Source organism: Prenolepis imparis, unplaced genomic scaffold, assembly GCF_030444845.1.
Source record: "Prenolepis imparis isolate NDT839.2.m4 unplaced genomic scaffold, iyPreImpa1.0 SCAF_12, whole genome shotgun sequence".
Taxonomy (NCBI): domain Eukaryota; kingdom Metazoa; phylum Arthropoda; class Insecta; order Hymenoptera; family Formicidae; genus Prenolepis; species Prenolepis imparis.
This window is the reverse complement of record NW_028141170.1, coordinates 7,827,418-7,854,101: the sequence shown is the minus strand read 5'-3', so window position 1 is coordinate 7,854,101 and position 26,684 is coordinate 7,827,418. Positions and strand designations below refer to the sequence as shown.

General features: G+C 35.4%; 3 protein-coding genes across 6 annotated transcripts in view; 1 reads left to right on the top strand and 2 right to left on the bottom strand.

Moving 5' to 3' along the window:
- The window catches only part of LOC145944121 (uncharacterized), a 399,257-nt gene that overhangs the window by 142,517 nt on the left and 230,056 nt on the right, over nt 1-26,684 (bottom strand). The gene's annotated exons all lie outside the window — the stretch shown is intronic.
- LOC145944111 (uncharacterized) overlaps nt 1-26,684 on the top strand; it is a 332,431-nt gene that overhangs the window by 144,988 nt on the left and 160,759 nt on the right. The gene's annotated exons all lie outside the window — the stretch shown is intronic.
- Nucleotides 19,878-21,693, bottom strand: LOC145943630 (uncharacterized). The gene is given in 6 exon segments (XM_083051291.1): nt 19,878-20,698; nt 20,701-20,771; nt 20,774-20,815; nt 20,915-21,053; nt 21,227-21,286; nt 21,381-21,693. Coding segments are annotated over 6 exon segments (420 nt in total). The 5' UTR covers nt 21,465-21,693; the 3' UTR covers nt 19,878-20,674.

Genomic DNA, 26,684 nt, shown 5'->3' with positions numbered 1-26,684 from the left:
TATTTGTTAATTATTTTTATTTATTTGCGCGAGTCATTAAGTCCTGTTCTTTAACATCATGCATATGTCATGAATAAATCCTTTCTCAATTTTTCCCAAGTGTGCGAGAAAAACGCAACAAATGCATCTGGTATAATATAACATATATTGAGCGAAAGAAGGCAATCTTTTGTCGATTAAAAATATCGCATAATCCTATCGGTGGATCATAAAAATACAAGTGCCTATTATTCGCGAGATGTCTCTTGTCGTTAGATATTTTTCGTTGCTGATATTTTCCACGGAATTTGTACGTGGAAAACATGCAGCTATCGGGCGTGCCACATATTTATATTTTTTTCCTTGGATGTTTTATTCGGTTTAAAGGCTCTCTTTTGTGTTTTTGTAACACGAACGACACCGGGTCACGAACAGATTTACATTCAGCGATTTTGCATGCGGCGCATACACACAACGAGAGATTCTATTTTAACTTGTTTATTTTTCGTATAAAAAAATAACTATACTAGGAATACATTAAATATTTTTAAAAAATATGGAAAAATATTTTTAGTGAAAAAATTAGCTCAAAATTCATAGTTTACGCGTTATAAAATTTTTGTCCCCTATATATTTCTTATAATTTGTAACTATTTAAGAATTTTGTTTGTTTTTTAATTCTATTGATATCGACACAGTCATTTTGCAATAGTTTACAATTTTACGAATTTTCTCGGCGAACTATTTTACTTTGAAATTATCTCATTGCACCGTGTCTGATAGCTTGCCGTTATCCTCAGAACTAGTGCACTGAAAGTACGACATTCAAGTGAGATACCTTGGAACCGTGTCTAATTTACATTCGTATCGTTCCCCGAGCCCCAACGCGGTGGATGTCTGTCGGTTTGCCGCCATTATCCTCTAATTATTCGTTCGTACAGGGACGTTTATGAGGTCGACGTCTTTCTTTGCGAAATTTGAACACGTATAGGTATATATTGAACACGTGTAGGTATATATTTGATAGTATGAAATCTAACATTATAGGAAAGAATATTAGCTTTCAATGAAGAAGCAATATAACATTAATTATATAATATTTGAGGAAAACTTTAAACAAATAAAATTTTCTATCTTTTTTGTTATTAACGAGGCACGATGAGTCTCTTTCCTTCAATCTGTCATCTTTAAATCGTTTCAATTTTATACAGGATGTGTCAGAAATCATAAACTTTTTTTTATTATCTTAATTAACTTGTGATTCAATCAGCTTTTATATCGAGTAATTCTGCATAGATTTTTTATGAATTTTTTTTTCCTGGAGAATATTGATTCAAGATTTTTCGTAAATTTCCGTTCTTGCGATTTCTGATACATCCTGTATATTAGAAACGGCTCGCTGAGAGCTAGAGTGAGACGACATTGAGGGGTCGACAACGGGCTCGTTTAAGCGTGCTAAACCGTTGAGGTTAAACCGCAGTCAGTCGTCACGGAGGAGACTCGTAGGAGAGCGAAGGGTGGTTTCGATAGACAATGGGGGTGGTATCGTGGAATCGCGTCCTGGCACGCATTGTGCGTACCCTCTAACGACGAGCGATTACCGGCCCCGTGCGCCCCGTTTCCTGGGGTCGGAATGATCCCGCGATCTCACGAATCAGCCGCCTATCTGTGCGCGTGTAGGAATTTTTGTACGGAGCAATTTGAACAATTTGAAATCCTTATCTTTTTTGGGAAAAAAATCTGCGAACCACTTAACATTTGACTCTCGACAGAAAATTAATGAAAGCTCTGCTCTCCTCACAATCGTCTCCTAAACGTTTTGTTCAATATTAATTATTTTTAATTTACTGTTATTATCTGTTTTTAATATACTGTTAATATACTGTTAATATGCGTAAACGCATATTACTTGATTTTTGTTATAACAGGAAAAATTACTGTGAGCGTTTACAATATATTTTCCATGCAATTATATATCACAATTTATACATGCGACGCTAGCAATATATTTCCGAAGGGAATAGACTTTTAGTTAATAGACACTCATTATTATCACTTGGCAACTTGTCGCCGAGTCTCGTTTTCACACTTCATGTCGGGAGGTCTATTAGTTCTTGGCCGCTTGACAAACTGTTATTAACAGTAGATTGTCGTAACTTTCGTCGCGCGATGTTCCCCTGGGTGCGTTTTCTCGATACAAGACCGCAAAAAAATAATTCGTCGCGAGAAGCCGCTCGAGAGAAAAAAAATTTCCGACAAAGCGACGAAAATTAATGCGTGTCATATGCGCCTTTAAAAGATTCGATCTGGCGCGGAAGCTCGAACGTTTCACGAATATGTATCGCGGACGATATCCTGCCAGAATGGACATACGCCGGTCACGGGTCGAACATGGCCGATCTAAAAATCCTGATTCATGACGTGCTGTGGAAGGAACCGATGCCGGGATTTATGGCTCTCTTTTGGGTATAAGCTATGTCCTCGATTCCACGCCGGTGGATCGCGTGGATATCTCACGTGCATGCGAATCGAGCGCGATCCTGGGATCCTGGAAAAATCAGGACCTCTGCGAATATATCGTGAGATATATACACTGTGCTCCAGCTAGAACGCGTAAAATTTCAGAATGAAAATTGCTCGTTTCTTTTATTTTTTTATTTTCGCGATTAAATGCGTTTTAAATTTCGAATAAAATTTCTACAAATATAAAAGCTGGAAATTAATCATCGAGAAATGAGATTAATATTTTTATGAGATTTCTATTTCTAACATTTAAACTCAATTCGCAAGAGATTTAATCATTTTAAATATTTTTTTCAAATGAAAGTTTCAAACAAAAAGATCAATTTCAAACAATCAACTTTATAATATATTAGTTTGCTCATTCGCATTAATTACTCGCATTCGTATATTCGAAAACTTTCCAACAAGTTGAAAAACGCTCTTCTCTCTCCAAATTCTCGCTAAACAGAGATCGGCTCTAAATTCCCCGAGAAATCAATCACGGTCGCCGCGGCTGGAGAGGAATTAGACACCTTGTATATCTCGGTAGAATTCGCCGTTGCACATCCCGAACATGGTCGATTCCAGGCAACGGTCCGGCGCTTTTACAACGTCGATCCGCGGTGATCCTCTTCGCACACTCGACTTGTGCAATCACTCACGTTGATTTTTCTCTTCTCACGTGCTCTCGCTCTGCAGTTAGCCGATCCTCTGCCCAGCTATCGGAGCACGTGGAAATATCGCGTCGACGAAATGCGAGGAACTTATTTTCGAATGTGATATTTGTACGTGCTCGATGCTTTTACGCGCTCCATTTTCGCCTCATTGTAATTGTAACTATCGAAGATCGGATTTGCCGTACAGGATAATATGATTCATTTATTTTTTTTTAAATCGTTTTTTTTTCAAATCGAATAATTTATTTTAATTTCTTTTTATACCCTTTCATGTAAAATGATTATATTATATATAATAGCATTTTCTGTTATTGTATTTTTTTGTTAAAAACGGCCGATGCGTTTAAATTTCATTGACATTTGCAAAGAGAAAAAAATAGCTAAATAATATAAGTAAATTACAGAAAAACGAAAACATCAAAAATTGTCGAAAAATACACTATTCATTAATTTACACTAAACTACATTCCCCTTTTTGTACTTCAATAACAAATCAGAAATTAATGTACAGCTCGCACAATATTCGCAGCGTAGCATTATTACTTACTTTTATACGTTGTAAACGTATTTACGATGCGTCGTTAGCGCTGAACCCAGAGACTCTAATCCCATAATTTTTTAACTGTCCCCGCACGAACTGTCCTCGAGGGGGCATAACTCCGGTTCCTGAATCGGATAGATAGCAGTGGTCGCGACTTAGAACTGCCATGATCTGACGAGCCGGGATTACATTTGATCCTTCTGGGTTTGCGCACCCCTCGCGCGCGACACCTACCTTTTACTTATATACCGTGGAAGTCGCTGTATAAAACAACACGTGACAGTCGGTCGTAGTTCGGGAACTTCCGTGTCATTGGGTATTCCGTTCAGCTCGACCCGTACGTTTGTTAACGCGCGCGTTATCGCCATGATTTATAGACCGTATAAATATACCTCCGTGAGCGCACAACGGTATAGTAGCATAACGTATGCCAACTGATATCTGCTTCCACTTTGTTACTTCTACCTTCCAACGAAATGAGCGGATCGCGTAAATTTTCCACGAGAGATGAAATATAAACACTCCGATCTTCGCTCAGTTAATTACTGGCTGACGTTAAGATGCGCGTGAAGCTCCGGTGAATAACAAATTTATGGCTCTACGCGAGGATGGGATCACTCCAATTACTCTATATTCGCTCGGGAAATTTGATGTTTAATCACCACCGACATAAAGAAAGAAGATATAAAATGAAGACGTGAAATGAAACGAATGAACGAAAAGATTTGTTAGGCACACAATATCAGTCATAAGTTTATTCATATGATTTAATACATAGTTTCGTCAAACTAAATCAAAGAGAGAATTTTATTATTATTGATTTTTAAGCATTAATGGAGCAAAAGGAAAATTGCACGTTATAGGAATAGAATTATAGAAAAATCTATAAAAATATTTTATATAAAAAAATGGACAAGGTAGAGATTATTATTCGAAATATTATAGGAGCTTACGATGTTTAGAAAACTATCATAAATTTGTGCATTAAAATAATTACTTTCGAGCGATTCTCGCGACGTTAATTTGCGGCTTAGCGCAGTAAGGAGATGTAATGCGGTTAATTTGAAAAAGACAACAGAAGCTCGCGTAAAAGAGCGAAAACTGCTGTCTCTAGTACGTTTCGGACTCGAGAAGAGGCCCGAGGTCGTTTTGCATGAGATTGCGAAAGCGATGAGGAGGGTTTGCCAATGGCTCGACCGCAAACACCTCACGTACCGTCGTGTAGATTAAAGCCCTCCCACCTTCCACCCCCTTATGAGCTTTCGTGTGCGTGCTGAAAACACACGGGAAATCTTGCGAGTTCACGAGAAGGGCAAATCGCGATCAGGGTCCGGGCAACAGGGAGGAGGGAGGGTTGGTGGGTGATGGTGATGGCGAGAGGAAAAATCAACTCACGAACTTACCCGGGATCAGACACGCGTCCTACAGCTCGGTAAGCCTTGGGTCGGCACTGTCGTCGGGAATAAGACGGTATTCCGTCACGAGATCTCCGTCCAACTTTGCCGACTACGTCGTATTAAAAGCTCGTATACGAATCGCACGTGATCGACGTCGTCGATTTCCGCGCGGCACGTGGAATCCGCCATTATGTATATTTCGTCGGCACATTTGTCGCAGGAGATTCTGCTCCTTTCACGATGAAATTTTACATTTTACGATATCTGTACTTTTGTGTGAAAAAGAAAAAATAATACTCTATATTGCAGATATTTTTTTTCGAAAATATTTTATGCATATATTTTCTCGCTCAAAATGCTTGCGTTGTATTTTTTTTTTTACATTAAATTATAATTATTATCACAGAGAGAAGTTATATCATTTATAGAAATCATAAAAGTAAAAGAGATTTATTTCTACTTGTCGCGTTGAAATTACTTCTGTTATTTGATATGTTCATTATTTTCGTAATTGAAGCGTGAATAATTGCTTTTGCCATGGAGTTCCATCTCGCATTAATGCGATTATGCAAATATACGTTATTTCAAAAATAACATTATTTAAATATGTTATTTTAAACAAGTTAAATATGATACAAACAAATCTGCTAGGAGAAGATTGAACCAGTTTTTATTAAACTGACTGCAGTTTAAAATATTCATGAAATTAATCTAAATTGAATTATTATAAAAGTTTTAATTTATGTTTTCATGATTTAATTCCTACGATCAATTAATTTATAATTGTGACAATGACGTCGTTAATTTTTACCAACAAAATCTTGACATCTCAGAAGAGCTATTATAATTTGTCCTTAAAATAAGATAAAGAATTAAAGCAATCGTAATTAAAAGTTCCTTCGTTAAATCGTGATAAATATTAAGTTCCTCTAATCTTAGTTTTATCGCGGACTACTGGCGTGAGAAAGATTACCAGTATCCTACGAGGAACACAATTTCACAGCCGTTAAACGCAGTTCGCCCGAGAATGTCGGCATTAGGCTTTTCCCTCGAAAACATGCCTCGCCACGGGAAGACGAACCTCAATTTTGCGCGTCGGACGCAAAACACGCGTGTGTCCGTCTCTTAATATAATAGCGTGAATTCCAGGGACTTTTACTGTCGTGATTCATCGCGGACGACTGCCGTTGTCTCGCCCTGTTCTTGACGCATCGCTAAATAAGAGCATATGTCTAAGAGTGATGCGATCATCAACAGTTGCGATGGCGATTTTTTAGCGAGACCGATTGTTTTACGTCGTGCATTATTTTGAAAAAAAATTATAACATATTAATTATTTTCTTTTCTTAACAATTCTATGAACGATGTGCAGAACAGCACAAAATTATAAAGTTGTGGCTGATAATTTCAATTTTATTGCACATACATGAATGCTATTCCATTTTGTTAAAAAATCAACAGATATAGAGCAGTGAAATGTGATTGAAAATTATAATTTAATAAGAATGATGCTATTGAATCAGACGTGGCTGAAAATCGTAATGAAATAGTGAGAGATAAATCCTAGAACTCCCCCTGTTACGCGCGCGCAAATAAATCGAACTCGCCGGTTAATTGCAACTGCAATGAAATTGATTCCGCCGGTTCATTCCATTTATATTCGGCATTATATATAATATAATAATTATGAGCGCGCCGTGTGACATCGACGTTTTAATTATCAAATTTTACATTGCGTTCCGCTAAATTTCGGGAGATATTTGAATTCGCGGGCCCGTCAATTTCAATAAAAGCGCGCCAAGGAATAAATTGTGAATTACGTATATATGTATTATATACGTTCGTCTCTCGCGTAGTATTTCGGTCCCGAAATGTAAAATATTCGTCGACGGGGGATTATCCGTATAATCTGCTTACAGGTAATACGCGATCGGGGCTTCTGGGACAATCTGTAAAGATTAATGGTACGAAAACGTCGCGTCCGCGTGATCGATTCACTCGTCGTGATGAGTTTGCGTTAGGGTTTGCGACCAGTTTTAACAGCAGCAGAGCGCGACGTCGCGACGCTGACGGCCGTAAACATATGAGGGTTGCATGGCCATAATTTCGAGCCGTAAAAGAGCGGAGGCTCGCAGGTCTACGAAAGGGAGCGACACTTAGGCCTGCGTCGACTTTAACTCGAATCGTTACCGTTTTACTGATCCTAAACGATCGACGAATATTTTAACAGCGAACGAAAATCGATCCATGCATGAACTACGTTGTTTAATCGATAATTCCCCACAATTCAACTAGCAAAAAAATTTATACATTCTTTTTTTTTTGTATAAACGTCAGATAGCATTCACTATGATGAGTGATTACCTCTTTATAGATCGCGATTATAGCTTTGGTGAGGCAACATTGTGTACTTTATGATGTCTTTAAAATTTAATTGAACTCTCCTAGAATGGCGCATTGTATCAGATGAGGGGAATTTGCTATCGTGCGTTATATATTGCCAGTATATGAAAGTTAGTACGTCTATTGCCACAACGTTGCCAGACGCGTAAAACATCTTTCGGAACCCGATCGATGCTCGTGTATATCATGATTCACATTCGGGCATAATAATCAGGCGAATAATCAGTTTTAATGAAGATTATTTCTTCCTTGAAGCCGACGCATATTCACGTTGGGTCTTATTTGCAGTTTAAATTTAAATATGATTATAATATTCAATTTTTTGCTTTTATTTTGATTGAATGTATGATGAGTTGGAAATTTACAAATGCATTATTATTCTGCCGAATTAATTTATTTTATTCATCAAAATACCTTACCAATATTATTCTTTTACACATTATATATTTTTCACAAAATATTATAGCAAATACGAAACAAAGCAAATAATAAATTTTTCATATTTTTTTATGGAACGTAATTAAATTTAATTTTTTTATTAAAACATTAAAATATGTTTTACATATTTTTGTATAACAAGACAAAATAAAAAGTTAATATTATTGATAATTAATCGAAAGTATCATGCAATGTACGATATTAATGGAAGTTTTCAGTAATAATAGCGCGCGAGAGAATGAAAATCATTGCTTTTAAATATTCATATTCTGAAAGGGAGCGTGTAATATTTAAAAACACGAAATAATTCGTGATCGTGCGAGAGAAAGAGAGAGAGAGAGAGAGAGAGAGAGACGACGGGCGTGTAGAGACTTTAAGTGGTTAAGAGCCCGATATATTTAATTAATACCATAAATGAACGCAGGACGTCGCGGACTCGGAAAACTGTAACATTTCCGTGGCGGCACGCGACGGAATTACAGAGCAAGGAGATCGCCTCTGCTCGTGCGTGTATCGCGCGAATTAATTTCCCGTCGTCGTAAAGCATCCTATTATTTTAATCGCCACCGTCCGCGTAAGAGGGACGATAAAACTTTCGCTATGCGGGATTACGCGATGTGCGCGCACACGTGTATCACACGTGAAGAGAGGAAACTCTGTATTCCACCGTACGGAAGTCGCGTTAGCGCTCGTAAAGAGAAGCTACCCTCGCTCCCCTCGATAGGAGAATGGCGAGTCGACATGGAGGGATGATAAAGGGAGGTGCGCAATAGTAGTACGGTGCGTGGAGCCGGGACGAAGCGGAGAAATGGCCTGGCTTAATCCTCACACGCACTTATGCGGCGACATGGCGCGACGCGGAAAACGCGTTCGTTCGTCGCGCGAGCGGCTCGTTTCTTTCCCGGGGTATAATGCTCGCGAAATAGCCCCTTTAGTATGATATACGTATCACTTACGCGGCGCGATAATGAAAAGATTTGCCGGCTTTTTATGACTTCCGCGCAACGGCTAACAGGATCGTTCGTTTCCCACCCGGAGCTCTCCTCTTCTGGAGCCTTATTTCCTCTCGCGCGTTTCTCCTTCTCGGATTCTCCGGATTTTCTATTTCGCCGTATTCGATCGATGTTTCATAACTTGTACATCATTATCGATACTTTAGATGTTTGTGCGTTGGGATTCTTCTTATACAGAAATATAGGAGAACGCAAGCAAATTCCAATTTAAAAAGAATTAATTTAATTAGCCTTTAAACTCGTGAAAATACAGGTATTTATTTTCCTAATCGAGAATTTCAAATACAACTTTCCACATATATTTCTTTCCTAGATATCAGAATTAAAAAAAAAAAGATAGTGAAAGTTTTGCGAGCGCAACTTTCTAAACGATACTAAAATACCGAGTGCTTTAGTAAATTATATTACAGCGGCAAGCACGAGATTCTCGATCGCGTAACCAGTAAGCGGATCGTTTTGCGAAAACGCCGCAGAAATGGCTGATATACACACTCCCGTCGTTCTACGAAGCGAATCGTTTCTGCACACCCGGGGCGACTTTGTAACATCGCTGGGGCGTTTAACAAGTCCAGAACGACGAATTGTGGGCGGTTGCGAGTGAGTTAGGGCGACGTTTTGGGGAATCGAGTGGAGTAAGCGTATCGCGTATCAGCCGGCAGAATGAGCGATGCTGGGAAAACACCGTGTGTGCTTATTACTCTATTTTCCCGCAACCCCTAAATCTTACTTAAAATCTGTGCAAGAAGAGTCACATTTTTCATTCTTACTTTTCTTGATTTTTCTCACTGCAATTTATGAAACCCCACTGCCCCTTTTTGACGTAAAAACACAATTGGTTTTATTCATCTTCCATTAACATTAAATAGAGCTTAATATATATTTTGTATTTATATATATTTTTATGTTTAAGCCACCGAGTACAATAATATAATAACATTATTTCGCTTGAATTGTTCAATGACTAAAGATATTATTCCTTTTGTAACATCTCCTCGGGGGTGATGGTGTTTCCATACATTTATTGGCCACAAATCATCTTTTATGTACCATGTATAGTATCCTGAGAGAACTTAACTAGTGCACGAAGTATATCCTGCCCTATGCCACTGTATTTCTCACTGGCCCTCCACTATAAAATTCATTCTCTCGCTCGCTCTCTTTTTCCGTCTCTAAAATTCACTCGCTCGCTCGTTCGCTGTATATATGTACCTATGTGTCTGTCTCTCAGCTTCGCGAAGCTCCTCTCCGGGGCTTACACTCTATTTCCATGACACCCCCTCCTTGTCTCGTAACTGTGCGTCCCGGTAACGAGCCCGCCGTACTGTCGAGGAGGAAAAAGATTGGATTCCCGAGAATTTCGAGAGAAGAATTTTTTAATACGCGTACATAAACGTTTCGCATCGAGCCGCACGACGTTCCGACGACGTAAAAATGTTCTTTATGCGAGAAGCTTCTCGGTCACGAAATGTCGAACGAAATGCGAGCGCGCTTGGAAACCAAGAAGAACGTTAATTCCGGCGGCGTATCGCTCGCATACTTTCTCGTTCCTTTCGAAGGACGAATTTTCCGACGTATTGCAATTAACACACGAATATTAACAATTTCACGGAACAATTTTATCGATGCTGTACATAAAGTATAATATAAACTCATCATATGAAATAATATTCACTTAAATATTAAGTGCGTATTATATCTGTCTTCAACAATGTTATTTTTTTATGTCATACCTGTCGATTTGTTTATTTAATATAATCCATAAGAACTGTTTATATTTTTGTTGATTTTCGAAAAAAAATCGCGAATATAAATTTAAATATTTGTAATATTTAAGATACGGATAAAATTAAAGTGACAATTAGAAAGTTGTTTTGGCACAAACGCAATCTTTATTTATCTGTAGCACTGATCGATTGACAATAGCCTCGTTCGTCGCATTGCTAGGCGAAATAATGCAGCAACCTCGGATCAACCCGCGAAAAACAGAAATGGCAGAACGTAGGAATGCAGGCGGATCTTAAAAGGGTCGCGATCCCTTCCGACTGCCGACTGTGCATGTCTGAATTGTTGACAGAGAGGGGGAGAGGGTGAAGGAATTTTTCCAGATACTTTCGCGGGATGAAGGTACCTCCCGTTTTGGTCGATTGCAAGGAAAAATCTTGCGATACTTGCCGTCGCAGAGAGAGAAACGATCCGCCGTCATCTTCGCACTTGTCAGTGTTTTCGTTCTCAGGGAGGATTTCCCAGCATGCTAAAAAGGCTGCGGGATCATATAAGTTGGAGCGAAATTGATGATTGATTCGACGTTGCATGAGAATGAGAGATTTAGAAAGAAGTAGTCTGGGTTTTTTATTTTAAGTAATTGACAGAAAAGGCTATAGTGATGTAATATTTGAAAAACTTGGAAAAAGCAGAAAGAAAATTTATAAAATTTGCTTAAAACGTTCGGTTCAGATAAGATTATTTTTTTATTCTTTATTGCTCGGTTTATATAGCGATAATTTTGATTAAACTAGATTTAATCAATTATTCCTCAAAGAAATATTAAATCAACCAGGATTATCAATGATAATTTTAGACAATTGGCATCTTAGAGTCTTAAAACTTTTTTTTTATGTGGTCCAAAGTTAAGTTCGATGCAATTTTGTCTGATCAAGCTCTGAGATTGAAAACGAGAGCGAAAGGAGAATCCGATAGGTTGTCTTAATCATGGGCTCTCGGACGATTAATTGCCGAAATAACTGCAGGAGGAACTATTTAGGCCCGCGTTCCGGAACATTGTTTGGCATGGATATATTGGTCGGAATCTATGTCTCCGAACACATGGAATATAATGTATTTGACATTAGATCATCTTTATCGCGACATAAATGGAAAATAATAACGATTTGGAAAAATATTCAATAAAATATTTTCTAGAAAATCTTAGAAGAGAGAGAAAAAGAGAAAACTCTCCAAGAAATCAGCTGATTTTTGACATTAGATCATCTTTATCGCGATATAAGTGGAAAATAATAATGATATTTGGAAAAATATCGACAAACTTTTTTTTTGAAAATTTTAAAGAGAGATGAGATAGATCAGACAATATTGGATAATAATAATTGTTATTTAAGAATGATATATTTCCTAATAATAATAGCAAGAATCATATATGTCATATGTAGAGCTTCAATTAATTTTTTTTCAGTAGTAATATATGACATTAATCAGACGTTGCGATTGCTCGGTAGATACACTGACAAATTATCAATTTTTTACAATAATCAAGCTTTAAATATACACAAGACATCTCGAAAACATTTCTATGAATACGAGAAAGAAAATATTATTGCGGATTCTCTCTCTCAATACCTCTTAATCGGCTGATTTTTGTATGTGACATTAGATCATCTTTATCGCGATATAAATGAAAAATAATAAATTTGTTCTTTTTAGCTGCACTGATGGATGAACTAGTGCAATAAGTTAGAGTAAAACAAAATATATTTGTCTCACTTTAACTTATTGCACCAGTGTGCACTAGTGCATCAGTGCAGCTAAAAAGAACAAACTAAATAAGATTTGGAAAAATATTCAATAAAATATTTTCTTAGAAAATCTTAGAAGAGAAAGAAAAAGAGAAAACTCTCCGAGAAATCAGCTGATTTTTGACATTAGATCATCTTTATCGCGACATAAGTGGAAAATAATAATGATATTTTAAAAATATCGAATTAAATTTTTTTTTTAGAAAATTTTAAAGAGAGTTGAGACAGATCAGACAATATTGGATAATAATAATTGTTATTTAAGAATGATATATTTTCTAATAATAATAGCAAGAATCATATATGTCATGTAGAGGTTCAATTAATTTTTTTTCAGTAGTAATATAAGACATTAATCAGACGTTGCGATTGCTCGGTAAATACACTAACAAATTATACATTTTTTACAATAATCAAGCTTCAAATATACACAAGACATCTCGAAAACATTTCTATAAATACGAGAGAGAAAATATTATTGCGGATTCTCTCTCTCAATGTCTCTTAATCAGCTGATTTTTGTATGTGACATTAGATCATCTTTATCGTGACATAAATGAAAAATAATAAGATTTGGAAAAATATTCAATAAAATATTTTCTAGAAAATCTTAGAAGAGAGAGAAAAGGAGAAAACTCTCCGAGAAATCAGCTGATTTTTGACATTAGATCATCTTTATCGCGACATAAGTGGAAAATAATGATATTTTAAAAATATCGAATTAAATTTTTTTTTTTAAATTTTACAGAGAGATGAAAGAGATCAGACAATACCGAATAATAATAATTGTTAATTAAGAATGATATATTTCTGAATAATAATAGCAAGAATCATATATGTCATGTAGAGCTTCAATTAATTTTTTTTCAGTAGTAATATAAGACATTAATCAGACGTTGCGATTGCTCGGTAAATACACTAACAAATTATCAATTTTTTACAATAATCAAGCTTCAAATATACACAAGACATCTCGAAAACATTTCTATAAATACGAGAGAGAAAATATTATTGCGGATTCTCTCTCTCAATGTCTCTTAATCAGCTGATTTTTGTATGTGACATTAGATCATCTTTATCGCGACATAAATGAAATATAATAAGATTTGGAAAAATATTCAATAAAATATTTTCTAGAAAATCTTAGAAGAGAGAGAAAAAGAGAAAACTCTCCGAGAAATCAGCTGATTTTTGACATTAGATCATCTTTATCGCGACATAAGTGGAAAATAATAATGATATTTTAAAAATATCGAATTAAATTTTTTTTTAGAAAATTTTAAAGAGAGATGAGACAGATCAGACAATATTGGATAATAATAATTGTTATTTAAGAATGATATATTTTCTAATAATAATAGCAAGAACTATATATGTCATGTAGAGCTTCAATTAATTTTTTTTCAGTAGTAATATAAGACATTAATAAGACGTTGCTCGGTAAATACACTAACAAATTATACATTTTTTACAATAATCAAGCTTCAAATATGCACAAGAGATCTCGAAAACATTTCTATAAATACGAGAGAGAAAATATTATTGCGGATTCTCTCTCTCAATGCCTCTTAATCAGCTGATTTTTGTATGTGACATTAGATCATCTTTATCGCGACATAAATGAAAAATAATAAGATTTGGAAAAATATTCAATAAAATATTTTCTAGAAAATCTTAGAAGAGAGAGAAAAAGAGAAAACTCTGCGAGAAATCAGCTGATTTTTGACATTAGATCATCTTTATCGCGACATAAGTGGAAAATAATAATGATATTTGGAAAAATATCGACAAACTTTTTTTTTGAAAATTTTAAAGAGAGATGAGATAGATCAGACAATATTGGATAATAATAATTGTTATTTAAGAATGATACATTTCCTAATAATAATAGCAAGAATCATATATGTCATATGTAGAGCTTCAATTAATTTTTTTTCAGTAGTAATATATGACATTAATCAGACGTTGCGATTGCTCGGTAGATACACTGACAAATTATCAATTTTTTACAATAATCAAGCTTTAAATATACACAAGACATCTCGGAAACATTTCTATGAATACGAGAAAGAAAATATTATTGCGGATTCTCTCTCTCAATACCTCTTAATCAGCTGATTTTTGTATGTGACATTAGATCATCTTTATCGCGATATAAATGAAAAATAATAAATTTGTTCTTTTTAGCTGCACTGATGAACTAGTGCAATAAGTTAGAGTAAAACAAAATATATTTGTCTCACTTTAACTTATTGCACCAGTGTGCACTAGTGCATCAGTGCAGCTAAAAAGAACAAACTAAATAAGATTTGGAAAAATATTCAATAAAATATTTTCTTAGAAAATCTTAGAAGAGAAAGAAAAAGAGAAAACTCTCCGAGAAATCAGCTGATTTTTGACATTAGATCATCTTTATCGCGACATAAGTGAAAATAATAATGATATTTTAAAAATATCGAATTAAATTTTTTTTTTAGAAAATTTTAAAGAGAGTTGAGACAGATCAGACAATATTGGATAATAATAATTGTTATTTAAGAATGATATATTTTCTAATAATAATAGCAAGAATCATATATGTCATGTAGAGGTTCAATTAATTTTTTTTCAGTAGTAATATAAGACATTAATCAGACGTTGCGATTGCTCGGTAAATACACTAACAAATTATACATTTTTTACAATAATCAAGCTTCAAATATACACAAGACATCTCGAAAACATTTCTATAAATACGAGAGAGAAAATATTATTGCGGATTCTCTCTCTCAATGTCTCTTAATCAGCTGATTTTTGTATGTGACATTAGATCATCTTTATCGTGACATAAATGAAAAATAATAAGATTTGGAAAAATATTCAATAAAATATTTTCTAGAAAATCTTAGAAGAGAGAGAAAAGGAGAAAACTCTCCGAGAAATCAGCTGATTTTTGACATTAGATCATCTTTATCGCGACATAAGTGGAAAATAATGATATTTTAAAAATATCGAATTAAATTTTTTTTTTTAAATTTTACAGAGAGATGAAAGAGATCAGACAATACCGAATAATAATAATTGTTAATTAAGAATGATATATTTCTGAATAATAATAGCAAGAATCATATATGTCATGTAGAGCTTCAATTAATTTTTTTTCAGTAGTAATATAAGACATTAATCAGACGTTGCGATTGCTCGGTAAATACACTAACAAATTATCAATTTTTTACAATAATCAAGCTTCAAATATACACAAGACATCTCGAAAACATTTCTATAAATACGAGAGAGAAAATATTATTGCGGATTCTCTCTCTCAATGTCTCTTAATCAGCTGATTTTTGTATGTGACATTAGATCATCTTTATCGCGACATAAATGAAATATAATAAGATTTGGAAAAATATTCAATAAAATATTTTCTAGAAAATCTTAGAAGAGAGAGAAAAAGAGAAAACTCTCCGAGAAATCAGCTGATTTTTGACATTAGATCATCTTTATCGCGACATAAGTGGAAAATAATAATGATATTTTAAAAATATCGAATTAAATTTTTTTTTAGAAAATTTTAAAGAGAGATGAGACAGATCAGACAATATTGGATAATAATAATTGTTATTTAAGAATGATATATTTTCTAATAATAATAGCAAGAACCATATATGTCATGTAGAGCTTCAATTAATTTTTTTTCAGTAGTAATATAAGACATTAATCAGACGTTGCGATTGCTCGGTAAATACACTAACAAATTATACATTTTTTACAATAATCAAGCTTCAAATATGCACAAGAGATCTCGAAAACATTTCTATAAATACGAGAGAGAAAATATTATTGCGGATTCTCTCTCTCAATGCCTCTTAATCAGCTGATTTTTGTATGTGACATTAGATCATCTTTATCGCGACATAAATGAAAAATAATAAGATTTGGAAAAATATTCAATAAAATATTTTCTAGAAAATCTTAGAAGAGAGAGAAAAAGAGAAAACTCTGCGAGAAATCAGCTGATTTTTGACATTAGATCATCTTTATCGCGACATAAGTGGAAAATAATAATGATATTTTAAAAATATCGAAATAAATTTTTATTTTTTTAATTTTACAGAGAGATGAAAGAGATCAGACAATACCGAATAATAATAATTGTTAATTAAGAATGATATATTTCTGAATAATAATAGCAAGAATCATATATGTCATGTAGAGCTTCAATTAATTTTTTTTCAGTAGTAATATAAGACATTAATCAGACGTTGCGATTGCTCGGTAAATACACTAACAAATTATACATTTTTTACAATAATCAAGCTTCAAATATGCACAAGAGATCTCGAAAACATTTCTATAAATACGAGAGAGAAAATATTATTGCGGATTCTCTCTCTCAATGCCTCTTAATCAGCTGATTTTTGTATGTGACATTAGATCATCTTTATCGCGACATAAATGAAAAATAATAAGATTTGGAAAAATATTCAATAAAATATTTTCTAGAAAATCTTAGAAGAGAGAGAAAAAGAGAAAACTCTGCGAGAAATCAGCTGATTTTTGACATTAGATCATCTTTATCGCGACATAAGTGGAAAATAATAATGATATTTTAAAAATATCGAAGTAAATTTTAATTTTTTTAATTTTACAGAGAGATGAAAGAGATCAGACAATACCGAATAATAATAATTGTTAATTAAGAATGATATATTTCTGAATAATAATAGCAAGAATCATATATGTCATGCAGAGCTTCAATTAATTTTTTTTCAGTAGTAATATAAGACATTAATCAGACGTTGCGATTGCTCCGTAAATACACTAACAAATTATCAATTTTTTACAATAATCAAGCTTCAAATATACACAAGACATCTCGAAAACATTTCTATAAATACGAGAGAGAAAATATTATTGCGGATTCTCTCTCTCAATGCCTCTTAATCAGCTGATTTTTGTATGTGACATTAGATCATCTTTATCGCGACATAAATGAAAAATAATAAGATTTGGAAAAATATTCAATAAAATATTTTCTAGAAAATCTTAGAAGAGAGAGAAAAAGAGAAAACTCTGCGAGAAATCAGCTGATTTTTGACATTAGATCATCTTTATCGCGACATAAGTGGAAAATAATAATGATATTTTAAAAATATCGAATTAAATTTTTTTTTAGAAAATTTTAAAGAGAGATGAAAGAGATCAGACAATACCGGATAATAATAATTGTTAATTAAGAATTATATATTTCTGAATAATAATAGTAAGAATCATATATGTCATGTAGAGCTTCAATTAATTTTTTTAAGTAGTAATATAAGACATTAATCAGACGTTGCGGTTGCTCGGTAGATACACTGACAAATTATCCAAATTAATTATACAACAAATTAATTATATAACAAATTAATTATTTTTTACAATAATCAAGCTTCAGATACACAAGACATCTCGGAAACATTTCTATGAATACGAGAGAGAAAATATTATTGCGGAGAAAGAGACATTCTCTCTCTCAATGTCTCTTAATCAGCTGATTTTTGCAATATATGAAGATAGTTATGGTTCTGATCAGACATAGTTATGTCCCTTGTATGTGCACCGCTTTGAGTATCCATCGCATAATGTCCTACATGAGTATTCGTGCAATGAGAAACGCGCTAAATGAATTTATGAGTTTGTTCTTAATTAATCGATGACACTCGTCACTTAACCATCGGTGCAATTTTGTGCGATTAAGTCGATTAAAAATTTGTGATGTAAACATTTTATATAAACATCCGCATATTCCTTGTGTTGGTAATAATAGCTGCATTCAAAAAATAATTGATCAACTTTGTTTCAGTTCATAAAATAAAATGAACTATAAAATATTATACTATATATATATATATATATATATATATATATATATAATATGAAAGTTTAATTTCAATTTTTTGAATTGACGCGAAAATAAATAGGGAAATTTATTCTCTCTCGAATATATAAGGCAAGCTTTATATTTTAACAGTATTTTCATTCCAAATTCTCCGCGTCAACCGAGATTTTATTTTCGCTCTTTTCTACGACGCGAGACATGGCCGATTTATTTCTTCGTCGTTGGAATCGCGCGTTGAAATCACACAGTCATACGATAAATAAAATACGCAGGGAAAAGGGCGCACAGAAGGCGTGAAAAAAAAACGACGAGTCCGTCACGGCTCGTCGCGATCTACGCGTGGCACACGCGCAAATGCGTACGATGGTTTCGCGCCTGTCACGTAGAGACGGTGTTTAAATTGAGCGCAGAAAAACGCGGTCCCCGAGTGCCGGAATTTTTCTTTCGCGACGCCTATTTTTCGTCGACTCTCTCTGCGAAATGACTCATTATCGTCGCCGCTCGAAATAAACTTTCGTGTATTTTAGGTCTTGTTCTCTCGACTACTATGTCTACTATCTATAAAATATAATTATATAGAAAATATGCATATAGATTATTTACAATGTAGATTACAACATAATACTAAAAGTAGATCGAAATGATTATAGGCATTAAATAATGCCGAGATGAGAAATCTCTTTCTCTCTTTTCATAATTGTAGAAGATATAAATAGAAAAGGAGAACTTAATATATTAATCAAGATTAATTAAATGAATCTTGATGGAATTACGAATTTTTTAATATATGTATATATACATGGACGAAATATAAAGTATATAAGAAAATGTTAAAACTATTTAGCATCAGTTTAGGTCTCTTTTGTTGTGAGTCTAATTACATGAAATAATATTAAGAATTTTATGGTATTCTGTGAAACGGCAGGAAATTATCCAGTCTTTTTGCGAGAAGAAAATGACTAGCGAAAATGAATCGCGCTTCTGGCTCCGATTAGAGGAGAAGGCGAGTGTCGTTAATTGCGCTCTCGACTTTAAATATTTTGACGTGCCGGAAATTTGGCCACGCGTGCCGCCAGATGCAGCGTCAACGAGTTGCGTAAATATTTACGATCGTCTCTTTCTCTCTCACTCTCTCTCAGCGTGCAAATCTTGCCGGGATGCTGCTGCGCGCGTTACACGGTGTTTCGATTTTTTTTTTCGTATTAAAATAAAATTAAACGAAACCTCCGTGACGAGGGAAGAATGGTCCGCATGAAAAATCACCGTTCGCCTCCTCGCGAAGAAAGGATATTACGAATGTTACGCTCCTCTTGCTGGAATCGTAAATCTTTCCGCGCCGACGCCGAGTTTTGCGAGACACCAACTTGGCACAAACCTGCTGCTTGCTTAAGGGAGGATGATTCCTCCTTTGCCGATGAGCACTTGATTTCTTGCACATTATTGAACATGATTTTTATTTCCATATGATGTAGAAAGTGTCAAAAAATAATTCATATATTTTACATAATTTTAAGATACAATATTTATTTTATATATTGTTATTTTAGATTATTTTATTTTACAATTCATTATAACCATCACCTACTATTTATATTATATATATCGCCACTACAGAAGCTCTTTCTACATGGAAAATCTTTTCCTCTGACAAGAATCTCCCGAGCTATATTGACGTATATATATAGCTTTTACGGTCAGCGTCACCGATATCCCGAAAGTTTTCCAATAAAACGATACAACTCGCGCCGACTCATCCACATCAATTAGGAGCTAATTGATTTCGAATGTAAATCTAATGTGCAGTAAGGTTTTTCAACGGCAACGTCGAGGTTGCGGTTATGGCGGGGTAGCACAAAAGCGGTGCTTGCAGGCGAAAGCGGTTGTTCCCGCTAAATTTACGACGAGAGGGCTAACCTTCCTATTTTCTTACGGTTTCTCACTCGTATTCTCTTCGCTTCTCTCCGCCGTTAATGAGTCCCGATCGTACGGCGCCATATGTTTCCCCGGCAAGGCTGTTTGTTTTTTTTCGAGAGGGGTTGAGGGGGCAAAGCGTGGGCTTTTATACGCGTATCCCTCGCGCGTTGACGTTTCGAATCCGCGCGTGTAAAATGTAACTTAACCGCTTTACTGCGCGCGGTCCGGCTGCCATTAAATGCTCGATATTTTCGGGTTTATGTTATATTCATGAGCCGACAATGGACGGACGGTGCAGTGTGGGAAATTTCATCGGCATACGAAATACAGATAACCAAACAGATATATCCGCTGGATATGGGCGATGATGGGAAATCAATCATACGATTGATGCGAACGCGTTTATTGTTCCCGAGGTTACTCTATAAAAATTTTATCGGCTTACTGTCGTCGTCAAATACGGAGACGCGAAGTTATCGTTGACCCTTATTACATCGTCCAAATTTTAATTGATAATGCTCCCTTCCAGAGAATCTAAATTCCGCCGTATTCCCTTTACTGCGGCCAAAAGGAAGAAAATATAAGTTTTTAGTTTATGACATTTCTTCGAGTATTTGGCTGCGATTTTTGACATAAGGAAGTCTGTCTATTACATACCGCAGATAATATTTGCTAAACAGATTGAATTTGCGTCGCAATCTTCGTCTCTTTTGCAGAAACCTTTTCCGTTTTGATTACCGGCTTCCTTTTTCCTTCTGTCCGGGAGATGTAAAGTCAGAATATCCGATTCGCTCTCCTTGTAAAAACACGTATAAATTATTATTAATATTATCGTAGAACGCATATTCGCAGAAATAAATAATTAGGCTCGAAATGCAACATTGGACGCAAAAGATAAAAGAGAGATTTTAGATCGAGTTATGATGAGATACGCGAGATTATGTTAAATGACGTTGATGAATTACTCACGGAGCTGGAATCGTCTGTGCTGGAATCGTCTAAATCGATCACCCGAATATCCGATTTTCCCTACGACGGAACGACCAAGTAAGATTAGCACATAATCACGATGTAATACTATGGTTTTCACTACCCGTCTATTTGGCAGGATGATTCGCCGTACCTTATCCTTTGTGACACATGGACGATAATACGCGGTCGAATAAACGGTGCATATTAACAACATGAAGAGAAAAAGTCGGTTCATCGTGACGCGCTTAAGAGAATCGCAGAGTTCCCACACGATGTGGACGCGCACTTTTATACCTTAGGTCTCTCTTAAAGCGGGCCGGTTGCGAAATTGTTCTATCAGTGCCGTCCTTATCGAAGCCGTCGTTAAAGTGCTACGCGCCTTTGGAAAATGGATCGTTGAAACTTTTCTTAACTCGAGCGGAAATTATGTAAACGCGAGCTGATTTCCGACGCCGTAATTAAATATCCGTGTAGGACTTGTTCGTTTAGTTTCGTGCTTATTTATCTAAATTGGAAAAAAGAAGTACATCGTAAAAAGAGTACGCGACGTTTCGCAATTTTCACGTGCGAGGAAAAGTAAATCTTTGTTGTGTTAATTTTATGGCAACTTTAAGTTCTAGTCACATTTTATCAATGGAAAATAAACTTTACAAAAAGTTCTAGTGTCAAGATAATTAAATTAGTCGACAGAAACATTATTAATTTGGGGTTTTAGGATGAAATTGAGAAGTGTCGCTATAATAGTATAATATTAATAATTATTATATCTATGGAAAAAATTTTAGAAAAGCAGATTGAACAAGCTTTCTCGCTACTCGCTTCAAAATATATTTCATCGATTATTTTGAAGTGTTACGATCACGTTGCTCCGATAATGTATCCTTATTCGATTTTATAGGGAAAGAGAGAGAGAGAGAGAGAGAGAGAGAGAGAGAGAGAGAGAGAGAGAGAGAGAGAGAGAGTATGTGTATACTTACTCTCGTCTTCTCCCTCTTAAGCGATATATATTTTCAGCTTCTCCTCGGAGACAGAGAGAGGATACTTACTGCATACATTTTCCGCGGAATACCGCGCTACCTTAATAAAATAAGAAATACAAGTCACCAGTTTTCCAGTACTCGAAGAGATTCGATCCTCCCGAACGCAGTATGCATTTTCGTGTTCTTTCGCGTGGTTGAATATAGCAAAAACGGTGGTGACTTTTCGTCGAGATCGATTTTAATGACCAACGAGCTCGATATAATCGCCTTTCATTTTCTCCTCTATGAAAACTCGCAGAAAAACGATCGCGGCTACGGATCTCAGGGTTAAAACCTTTAATCAGCCGCGCGCCATTAACACACTTTAACGAGATACGCGATGTTTGGTTGCAGAACGAAGAGAGCGCGGAAAATCCCGCGAAAGAATAAAACTTGCATCGTATGGCAAAGTGACCGGGGCCCTTCTTATTGTTTTTAGTCGGATAATTATCGCGCGCCCATTAGCACTCTTGAGCTCGCGCGTTCGCTTATTACGCGAATAATCAAAGATGTTTTCAGCCGTCGACGAAATGGCCACATTAGGAAATTGCACGCTCCGTACCACCGCGCATATCGTTATTTTCGCTGCCTCGTTATCTGTCTTTGAAAGAGCTCTTTCATTCGCGTCGATATACGCGCGTATATTCGTGCTCGTTGGAGAAATCCGCCATATGTTTGCCTCGAATGCGAGATCATTAATATCTTGCTCTTGTTTCATCATTAGTTGGGAAACAGAATATCGTAGAAGAAGATTTATTATACTGCATTTTTTGATAATCTTGAAGGATCCTTTAGATGCACATCATCATTACATATGAATGATATTAAAATTATACATGATTGCATGACAAAATTACACCTTTTCGCCATAAGAATTATTATTTGCAAACTAGGATATTCAAATATTTATATTAAATTAAATTATTATTATTTATTAAATTAAATTAAAATATTTATTATATTAAAAATATTTGCGAGCACATTTTTATTAGAAAGATATATAAAAAGACATATAGAAAAAATTGAAGGAATTATAGAAATTAGAAAAATGAAGAAGACAGAAAACTATATTGTAAAAATTTTAAGCCCCTTTTTAAAGAAATATTTTAAATTGCACCAAGTGCATCCATTATCGCTCTGTCAATTTCTAACGCCACATACTTAAAAGCGAGAGAAGTACAGTTGTTTGCATAGCGTTGCTACTACTGTTAGCAAAGTTGTGGCGTGAAGGAGTCCAAACTGGATACGATGTTGGAGTCCTCGACGATCCGTCGACGTGACCGGAAGTCCTTTGTCCGCTTGATTGTCGAACAACGTGGAAACTGCTCATTAGCTTAGCAAATAATGCTCTCCCGAGTATAGTTTAACCTCTAGTTAAACATTCGCTCGTCACCGTTTATTTCATACCTTTATTATGTCACTGTAACTCTGGTCTAGGCAGTAATCCCACTTCCCTTGACGATTATATAAATTATTAATAAATTGAAATATTATTATCTCGTTAGGAACGTAAAAATATAAAAATTAAATATAGCAAAAATTAAACTCGATACTCAGTTTGTTGAACTTTTGAATTTTCGTCGCTCTATTTTATTATTAGGATTCTAAGGATAAAATTTTATCATTTTCTATTATTATCGACTTCCGGCCCACCATAGTGTTCAATGTTAAACAGGAAATGGGAAATTGTATTCTCATGTATTCTTGTAAATCTACCGATCGATTTTATTTGTGCAGCGACGGGAAGAAATGCGCGACAAAAAAGTTGATGCTCGAGGAAAACAAATTGGAAATATTTCAGAACAGAAACAAACTGAGCTGCGGACTTTTCTCGGTGCTGACTTCGCGGAAAAAATGCGCGGACCAAATTAGTTGGAACAGTCACAGTCTAGACGACAGGTTGTGAATGATGAATGAACGCTCTAGGTAATACTCAGAGAAAGGTAATTTTGAACTTTTCCGTGGTAAACGGAGAGTCTAGACACCTGTTTATATATATGTATGTATGTGTGTGTATAAGAATAGAATACGAACGCAAATCTTATAAACTTCTACACTAGACGTGGAGCTAAGTATTCGAAGAAGAAAAGATTACAAGTTTCTTGTTGCTCTGTCGCGAATCTGTTTAATAATGTTAACTTTCGCAATTACAACAATAATGAACGTAACATTCTACGAGAGATATTTAATATTCTTGAAGAGATAAACAGTATTACATATACGCATACGAATCTACGCGTTTATCTTATACAAGATCCAGTTACAATGGTAAAGAATTTAACAAAATTTAGCAACATTTAATGGGCCATAATTAAAGAGAAATTAGACGAACAAAATAAATACAATATTTTCTCATCTACACAAATTCCGAAAGTTTAATGCGCGAAGATTCTTCAGACAATCATAATTTCAAAATTATTAATAATTCATATTATCGTTGAAAAAAAGAACCTTATGAAGTTTTTCTAAAAAGTCAACATTTCTACGTCCTTTTGAAAATTTAAAGAAATTCAATACGTCACTTTGCATTCGCTCTGCGGTCCCTCATTTACATTTTCCAGAAGCACGTAGTCTCGCTTGGCTAATCTTGTTAATCGCAGGGAAAAGAACGCTTTCGTGAAAGGATGGACGAGAGAAAGGTGAGGCAACGATCCGGTTCGTTGTCGCGCTAAACGGTCGACGTTGCACGCGAGAATAAACGCGAGAAAAACGAATTGCAGATTCGCCCCCGGGGATCGTTCCTCAGCTCCGTATATTTAGACGACGTTCTTAACACGTCGCTCTTCTCTCCTTTTTCCTTTCATTCTCCACAGTTTTCACATCTCGCCGAGCGCAGCATCTCTCTCGCGAGAATCCAAATAAATCGATAAAGCGGTAGTCAGTTGCCCCGATGTACTTTTTCACATTTTCCTTAGATTTTCCACCGACTTTTGCGATCGAGTGTATATATTGATATACTATCCGGTCTAAACGGTTCATCCGATTACCGCGCTTGGACAAGCGGATTAATTTTTGCGGATATCACATTTTTCACTTTGTGAAAAGCAAAAAATTATTTAACGCAGAATGCGTGCTCGAGTGTGTGCACGCGTATATATGTATATCCACGCGTGCGAGAGCGAGTGGAGATATAATATACGGACGGTATATATATTTTCGAGCACGCGGTATACGCTCATGCAGTATTCATTCGAAAGCGTTTAATAACCAATACTGTCGGCGAGCGGAATGTAATATTTTTTTTATACCTGTTATATAAAAAAGAAGGATGAAAAAAAAAAACACGACGCGAATCCGATATATCGGCACGAGATACGAGCGCGCGGGCCTCGATGGACGCGTCGATTTGCTTTCACGGATTTTTTTTCCTTCTTTTTTTTTCGAACATTATCGCGCGTCGGTCGAACGCAATCTTTATTCCTGGTCCTGGGCTCATCAGCCGAAATAACCCGAAAATAACGCGCTTCAACTTCGATCATTGGCCGCGAGATCCGGCAAATGAAGATTAATGGTAAAACTCGACAGGGGCTTATTAAATCGGCCCGGCCCGACGAAAGATCCCGCGGAATTATTCGATATCGATATACGATAACGACCGGTAGGATATTATTGATATCGATCGTATATATGGGCATGAAGTCTACCGGACGGGTAGACGTACGCACGCATGCACGCGGAATCCGTGGGAAAGCGGCTTAATTGGAGCGATTATCCCCTCGTTCACAAGGAGATAGCGACCAGCATTTCGTGATGCATTTACGTAACGATTAAATCGACGTTGCACATGCGTCCGCGATGAGCGTGTGTCTACTGTATACACGCTCGAGATATACATATAGATGAAACTAATGCGGGACGGAGAGAGATTGGGTCCTGCGGTCGATACGACGTGCCCTCATCATGTTTAAAGCGGCCTCCGACACGCGGTTGCCACCTTCCAGCGTCTTGACTTCCTAACGAGCGGAGTGGCGCTTTGTCTTATGACCGGATTGATACGCGCGTTTAAAGTAATATGCGACCAAAACAGATTAGAAACGGAATAAAATTATGCGGAATGATTCGCGATGATACGAAACTCGATGTATCGATATAAATTTAAGGTCGAATTGTAATTAAGTAGACTAATAAGTAATTTTATTATTATATTTTATAATTGTGTTAATTATTATATTATATACATACATCAATTTTTAAATATATATAAAAACATAATAAAATATAAATATAAATTAAATTATATGTATATGTATTTAAATTGAATAAATTCATATATATAAATATATATAAATATATAATTGAAGTCTAAATTAGTTTCTGCAACACTTTCCCGAAGATTCCTTTATTCGAGACTGTGTCGCGTGAAATCAGATCGTGCGACGCCACCCTAGGTCTGCCTATTCGGTTTTTCTCCATCGACGCCCCGTCATCTTTCGGGT